At 43.3% G+C, this 7,865-nt stretch overlaps 1 protein-coding gene across 1 annotated transcript in view; it reads left to right on the top strand.

The window, feature by feature from the left end:
- The first annotated feature begins 345 nt into the window (after positions 1-345).
- Positions 346-7,865, top strand: part of CABP1 (calcium binding protein 1) — a 70,738-nt gene continuing 63,218 nt past the window's right edge. The window contains exon 1 of the mRNA XM_068238684.1: positions 346-1,310. Coding sequence (XP_068094785.1) covers positions 504-1,310 — 807 coding nt within the window. The 5' untranslated portion in view covers positions 346-503. The remainder of the gene's footprint in view (positions 1,311-7,865) is intronic.

Genomic DNA, 7,865 nt, shown 5'->3' with positions numbered 1-7,865 from the left:
AAATCAATTATTTTGCTAACTCCACGGTATTTGTCAGTATTCAGCCAGTGACAAGACCATGGTATGAGCTATTAGTTATGCCGCACACAAGACGAGACTGCGTAATATGAAATATTGATCCCCATCATTATTTATTCACCTGATCGGCCATAGAGAGATGAATCTGTGTGCCCTGTGCCTTCTCTAGGTATATTAGTGTGAATGGCAGCATAATAATACTGATCTTCATATGCGGCAGAGAAAGGACATGTTAGAATGGGGGGTATGATGTGGAGTTTCCTCCTCGTCTCTCTGTGTGTCACCCACCTTCCATCCACTCTCTCCTCCGCTCCTCCCTCTCCACTCCAGCTCTCCACTCCCTCCCATTCACGCTGTGTGCTGCTGGAGCTGTCCCTGGCGCGGTGGTGCTGAACAGACGTGGCCGCACGGCCGAACATGACTCTTGCACGGCTCTCCGAGAGCTGCTGAGCCGCCTATGGCAGGACTGAGCGGGCTCTGCAGAGATGAGCGACAGCGGCAGCTCTATGCTCAGTGCGGGGGAGGGCAAGAGAGCCCACCAGAGGTACCAGCTGCCCCACGAGGCTGATCCCAGCTTCAGGAGGCCTCTATGTCACCCCCGGGAGAGTGGACTTGCTGCTGGGGATAGGAGACGACTATCCCCACGGACAACAGAAAGCCCTCCAATAATGAGGAGACTACCTCCGCAGGAGGGAGCAAGGAGACCCAGGCACCAGAACAACAGTCCCCATTATGTGCAGTACCCTGCTAACCCACATCGCTACCCTTCCATTTATTCCCACCAGCACCCTTCCAGGTACTATCACTCCAGCAGCCCACCTGCTGCTGAACACCATAGTCACATTCAGCACCATCCCAATCATCAAAATCACCATCCACAGATCCCCATCATTCACCAGCCTCACGTTGGTCAAAATCAAAACACTCATATTCATCAGCACATGGCTCCACACAGCCATAGGCACTCTCCCACTCCGAAGCAGCAGTCCCCTAGTCCCCGACACCACCCCGAGAGCCCCAGACAGCAGTCGTTTAGTCCAAGGGACTACCCTCCAAGTCCCAGAGAGCAAACCCCAAGTCCCAGACAGATCTCTCCTAATCCTAAGGACCAGCCAGAGACCAGCCACGAACAAAGATCAAAGAAGAAAGAACCTGCCAAGATTTCAGAAGTTGCCCCCACCCCACCCCCTAAAGTCAGTGACCTTCCTCCGACCAAGAGCAGCGACAGTGATCCGGACACGGAGCCTCTATTTGTGGAGTTGCACCCCATCCTCAGCTCTGTCTTTGGTCAGGTAAGAGTTCTGGTCTCATCACCACTCTTCTTTTCCCAGACTTTCTTCTCCTCCTGTGACCTTACAATCCTGCATGTATGTTATCTTCTTTTTATTGCCACTGATTTTCTTTCTTTTTTTAATAAGTGGTGTGTTTTCACTGTTTTCTTTTGTTTTAGAATATACGTTAGGTATATCTGCATGCTGTTTTAGTAAACATTAGCAAGTATATTGAGGTGGTGACTACTACAACTGAGTTCATCCTTAACTGTATGTCATTGATGTGGTCCTGAAATAGCTATGACATTTTGGCATTTTATGATATCGTGATAGATCTTGCAGCATCATAAGGTATAATGTGAAAGGGAAGGAGGCAGAGCTTTGTCTTGTCTTGTCAAGGGCATGTGTGACAATCATTGTCATTCTTTCTCATCAAAAACTTTGTGATGGTTCTTCTAAGATCTCGACAGGATTTTATGAATACTACTAAAATAAAGCATGAGCCTAAATTCATTTTACTATAAGAATATACTGAAATCCAAGGTTCCCCCACTGGACAGTGACTGTCTTCTGGGCTGTGAAATAATGCAGTTATTTATGTGTGTGATGTTATTTATGCCTTGAGAAGTGGAGCTGTCATGAATGTGACAGTGATGATACCTTAATTAGGTGGTATGCTGCACTGCTTTCCTCAGACGTTTTCAGTGGAGATAAGTACAGATCTTAACCTTGACAGACAGGTAATATCTACAAGAGTGGTACATGCTGTGTTAACACTTTTATTACTGGTTACTAGCACTGTAAATTGACACGGGAAAAACACAGGCATTCACAAACATTTTATATGTACCAATGTTTGTCCTCCCATTAAACATCATTGACTCTTAACCTTGAGGAAATAGTGCACAGACTGGAAATAATATTTTTCCACATTAACTAGGCAAAGTTCAACCAGTATCTTACGCCATCTGTTTTGATATTTATTTTCTGTTTTGCTGCAGTAGTTATTTTTATAGGAACTGTATGTAGTCTGAATGGCAATGTTACATCACCATATTCAAATTCTTGATGTTGTCGTTGTGACCTTCACTTTTAACCTTAAAGGGAACCAATCAGGACAGAAGTATGGGAGGGAGCTATCATTATAGTCCCTTTTAGAGGTTCATATTTCAGACCTGTTATTCATATCTTTGCACTATTGCTTAGTGATGCACTTGCCCTGAACAAGTATGCAGGAAGTGAATGTCAATAAACGTGCATTAGACATGCTTACGCAAGCTTAATGAAGAGAGTCCAGGTATGGCCAAAATAAGAATAAGGGTCATTTTGAACTGTGCACGCTGTGTTGCAGTACCACTGCAGCGCAGCAGTGCTTAGAAGTTGGAGTGCACGTTAGATGTGTGACTATACAGTGAAGCATACGGTACATTGAAAGTATGCTTTACCATTAGGCTCGGTTTCCATCTGTAGCTGGACTGACAAGTGTGAATGGCTCCTATATATAAAATAGGTGCCGTTCACTGTCAGTTTTGCAATGAGCAGAGAACAAAAAAAAATGTCCGTTCTCAGCTCAAGTGGGAATACAGCCTTATTGTAAACATGGACATTGCCCCGATAATGAACTTCATACTGTGCGTTAGTGCATTGGAACCCGCTGCACTGTACTCAAAGTGCAAGCCCCATAGGAATATCATTGCATTGCGCTGCAATATTACCTGTTGTGATGCAGTGCAACGGACACAGGTGAAAGGGCCCTTACTCTTTTAGGCTCCATCCTATCCTTGTAGCTGGTCACTAGGTTTAAATTCCCACAAAATGCCCATTAAGTCAGGTCCAAGACGGGTCATATGACTGTTGCCCCATCCAATATCAATCTTTTTTTCTGTGCTCAGAGCTGTGTTACACAGTGCCACTGTTCTCAGTGAAGGAATAGGTTTAGGCCCTTGAATGCTGATAGTGGACCAGGAGGAACAGGCAAGGCATTATTCACTCTTGTTGGCTCTCTAGGCAAGGACAGACAGAGTTTTTTGTTTGTTTTTGATTTAATGGGGTGTCACATTTACAAAGCAGCTTCAGGGATTGGGTTGAACACCAAGAAGTGTAGTGTTGGTCCTGCTTACATTTTGGCTTTAGCTTAGAATTAAAGGTTAACAGCTTTAGAGCTAGCTCTGATCTACAGAAATAAGTCGAACATGCCAGTTTCCATACTCTTATAGCTCTAGTTTAGCCTCACTTCTTCTGCTAATGGTGGTATATTTGCATTAATTAGCAAGGCACAAGGTTTGTGCATTGCAAGTCTGGACTGTTTGCAATAAACATATGTAATAATAACCAGCTGTTATACTTCCATTTCCTGTTGGTTGGACAGAGCAATCTTTTTAGAGACAACTGTCCAAACTTCTGCCCTATTAAAGGACCACTGTTGGGAAAATCTTAAAATTCCAAATATATGTAAACACATACAAATATGAAGCATGTTTCATTCCGAGTAAAATGAAGGATTAGACTACTTTTCTCCTATGTTGCTATCATTTAAAGCAGGTAGTAGAAATCTGAGAGAACCGACAGGTTTTGGACTAGTCCATCTCTTCATGAGGGAATCTCAGCATGGCAAGACACTCCCTGAAAATAATTAATACACAGATGGTGGCCAGACTCCGTGCTCGCTGTACACTTTTTTGGTAGTTGGATGGAGCAACTCCCATTAACGAAGTGCTTTAAAAAAAAAAAAAAAAAGAAACCCTGGGAATCCCCAATGAGGTGATGGGCTAGTCCACAATCTGTCGGTTCTGTTAGATTTCTACTACTTACTGTAAGTGACAGCAACATAGGAGAAAAGCAATTTATGGCTCATTTTACTCTGGAAGAAACATACTTCTGTATAAGTTTACGTATATTTTAAATGTTAAGATTTTCGCGAGTGGTCCCTTGGAAGAGTGTAATAGTTTGTTGCCAGCAGTGCAGCATTTACCCCTTTCCACCCCCTTCCTAGTGTCATTATAAAATGGTTAAGTAAAAAAGCAGCGAGAAATGGTTTGTGCAATGCTAATTAATGCAAATGTACCATCATAAGCATGAGAAAATGGGATGCTGAACTCTACAGGTTCCTTTAATTGATATAATTTTAACACAGATGCATGACTCAAGCAGCATGACTAGTGGTGCCCCGCGGATGTCACCAGTCTAGGCTGCCACATAATGATAATGACTCAGAATTTTACAGATTTATACTCATCATTAACTAGTGACTCTGCATAAAAATTTTGAGCTGTATGAAAATGACTGATGCTGTTCATTACAATTGAAATTGGTTCCATTTTTATGTAAATGTTGATTACTTAAAGAGAACCCGAGGTGTGTTTAAAGAATGTTATCTGCATACAGAGGCTGGGTCTGCTTATATTGCCCAGCCTCTGTTGCTATCCCAAACCCCCCTAAGGTCCCCTTGCACTCTGCAATCCCTCATAAATCACAGCCATGCTGTGTGGGCTGTGTTTACATCTGTAGTGTCAGTCTCGGCTGCTCCCCCGCCTCCTGCATAGCTCCGGTCCCTGCCCCGTCCTTTCCCTCCAATCAGCGGGGAGGGAAGGGACGCAGGCGGGGACCAGAGTTCTGCAGGAGGCGGGGAGAGCAGCAGACTGACACTATAGAGATAAACACAGCCAGCTCTGACAAGCTGTGTGTCAGCAGCTTGGCTGTGATTTATGAGGGATTGCAGAGTGCAGGGGGACCTTAGGGGGGTTTGGGATAGCAACAGAGGCTGGGCTGTATAGGCAGATCCAGCCTCTGTATGCAGATCACATTTTTAAAACCCACCTCGGGTTCTCTTTAAAGCAAAATGTAATAACTGCAATCATAAGCCCTTTTCAAAGCAAGAGCAGGCTTCACAGGCTGCTAGTAGGATTCACTGGATCCAGTTAAGCGGAGCCCAGGCCTTACAGAAAATATCTCATTTAAATTCCATATCCTCCTCTAATTGTATTTACTTTAAAAAAAATGTAAAACACAAAGCTTGGAGATAACTTAAAATGTACCTGAGCCAAAGCTCGGGTACAAAATCACATCCTTATCTAAGAAGTGGGAAGCCTCTGGATCCTAATCAGGCTTCCCATGGCATTTTGTCCCCCATTGCCACTCACGGACTCTCCAAATTAAAATTAGAATCCACTTTATTCACCAAGTACGGGGACCAAGTAAGGGGACATACCTGGACCTGCTTATAGCACACACGGGCCTTGGCTTTTAGTGAGGATTTAACAAACACTTTACGCTGCTACTGTACAGGCAGTGTCCATGCAGCACAGCCACGATGGTGCCAGAAGAGGAGTGCGGCCCAGATCAGCTAGAGGGTTGGTAAGTGACAACTGGGGACCAGAGAGCACCATAGTAAGCCTCAATAGGATCCTGTGGCTTTCCTCTCCTTCCTCCTTCCTCCAACACCTTCAAGCAAGCCCTCAAAACACATTTCTTTAAAATAGCCTACCCCACATCTACCACACTCTAACTCTCTGTCAATCACCCTTTCCACAGTCCTACCTTATGTGTCCCCCCACCCTTTAGATTGTAAGCCTAAGCAGGGCCTCCCCCTCCCTTAGTGTGTCCTTCTTATTTTTACTACCCCAACAATTACACCCTTCTCATGGACTAACTCGTACTTGTTTTGCCGGGACTCTGTAAACCGCATTTTATACCCTGATTGTATGTATAACCTTGTGCTATGTTGTATAACCGTTTGCTACCTCTCTGTCTGTCACCCCTTGTTGCAATGTATGTATCCCTATTTATTGTCCAGAGCTCCGTAATATGTTGGCGTTTTATAAATACAATAAATAATAATAATAGGTAAGTTTTTCTGAACCTGAGCTTTGGCTAGGGTTCTCTTTAATATCATTTTTAGCATCCTAATAGCATCATGACCTTACTGATCGAGCCTTACTGCAGTCTCTTAGCAGTATAGCTGTTGGGAGGTGTTCATGGTCCGTCCTCACTAATTGTCTGTTGGACACAGGTCTACACTTGCCATGATCACTAGTGGTGACTGTTGGTTGTAAATTTCCAGTTGACAGCACCAAACACTGATAGCAATTTGTGGTTTTGTTAGCTACTACGTGACAATTGAAGAAGTAGATCCACAGTTACAAGTTGCTGTTGTCACCCTAACATAGATAATACAGCCATATAAATACAAAATTATTCTTGGATGCTGTCCTTACTTTGAAGGGCATTTACATATATGACTTCAAGGTGTGGGAAGATGATACATTGACTAAGTCGAGATAACTGCACCAATATATACAGTCCATTCGTGTGGAGGCCTATTTCTTTCTTTTTTTTCCCCAACACACACATAATATAACATGGGCAGCTCAGAGATATATTCCAGTATAACAAGTTTTTTATGGAGGGCATAAGCCTAATTTTCAGTTTGTTATATAGTAGGCATTTAGAAGTGGTGCTTGAAAGTTTGTAAACACCTGAACATTTTTTTATATTTTTTTCTATAGAGTGAATCTGTCATGTTAATTCTTGTAACGCACCTCTGTTCTATGCAGTTGGTGGGTGGAATTAGTTGTGTAATGTGTACAATACTACTGTGTTCTGTTTCCTATGTACAGTGTTTTGTATCTAGGATGCTATCACATCTTTAGACTGTGCCTTCTGTTGTTTTTTTTTTTTGTAGCCTTTTTAAGGGTTTTTTATAATTGCACTTTACTCAGTAAAGTCCTTGGAAAAATAAAAAAAATATTGTGTAATCAAGACTGCACTGCCAATGGGCACATTTAGGTTACATTTACAACCTGCCCATCAGTGATACAATCTTGATTGTACGTTAGGGCTCGTTTCCACTATCGCGAATCTGCATGCGTCCAACGCATGCAGATCCGCACATGTAATGCAAGTGGATGGGCCTGCTTCCACTGTAGCGTTGTTGAGGTGCGTTTTTTTCAGCGGTAAAAAAACGCACAAAAGAGCCAACGATTTCGCCTGCGTCGGGAATCCGTGCGAATCGCCGCTAATGTATTTAAGGGCTCATTTCCACTATCGCGAATTCGCATGCGTTTTTCGCATGCAAATTCGCATAGCAATACAAGTGAATGGGACTGTTTCCACTTGTCAGGATTCCTTTGCATTTTTCTGTGCAGAAAAAATTTGGATGGCAAAGCCATCAGAATTCGCATACCGCTATGCGAATCGCATACAATGTATTTAATAGGAAATTCGCATGCGGTTTGGGTATGCGAATTTTCATGCGAATTTTCATGCGAATTCGCATAGAAACAATGGAAAATCACACCAGCATTGCCATGGTTAAATTCGCATACATCGGCATCCATGCGAATTCGCATGCGACTTCGTATGAAGAATCGCATACACCCGCATGCGAAATTCGCATCCGCATGCGAATTTTTACCGCGGCGATTCGCACCGCACAAGTGGAAATGCAGCCTAATAGTAAAAACGCATGCGTTTGTTACATGCGTTTTTACCCGCGATTTCGCGTGCGATTTCGCACCTTTTTCAATTTTATTTAGCCCTGGCAGTGTCATGGTTAATTTCGCATGGCACCCTGCCATG

The sequence above is a fragment of the Hyperolius riggenbachi genome, chromosome 1 (assembly GCF_040937935.1).
Source record: "Hyperolius riggenbachi isolate aHypRig1 chromosome 1, aHypRig1.pri, whole genome shotgun sequence".
In the NCBI taxonomy this organism is placed as follows: Eukaryota; Metazoa; Chordata; class Amphibia; order Anura; family Hyperoliidae; genus Hyperolius; species Hyperolius riggenbachi.
This window is presented reverse-complemented; position numbering and strand designations above follow the sequence as displayed.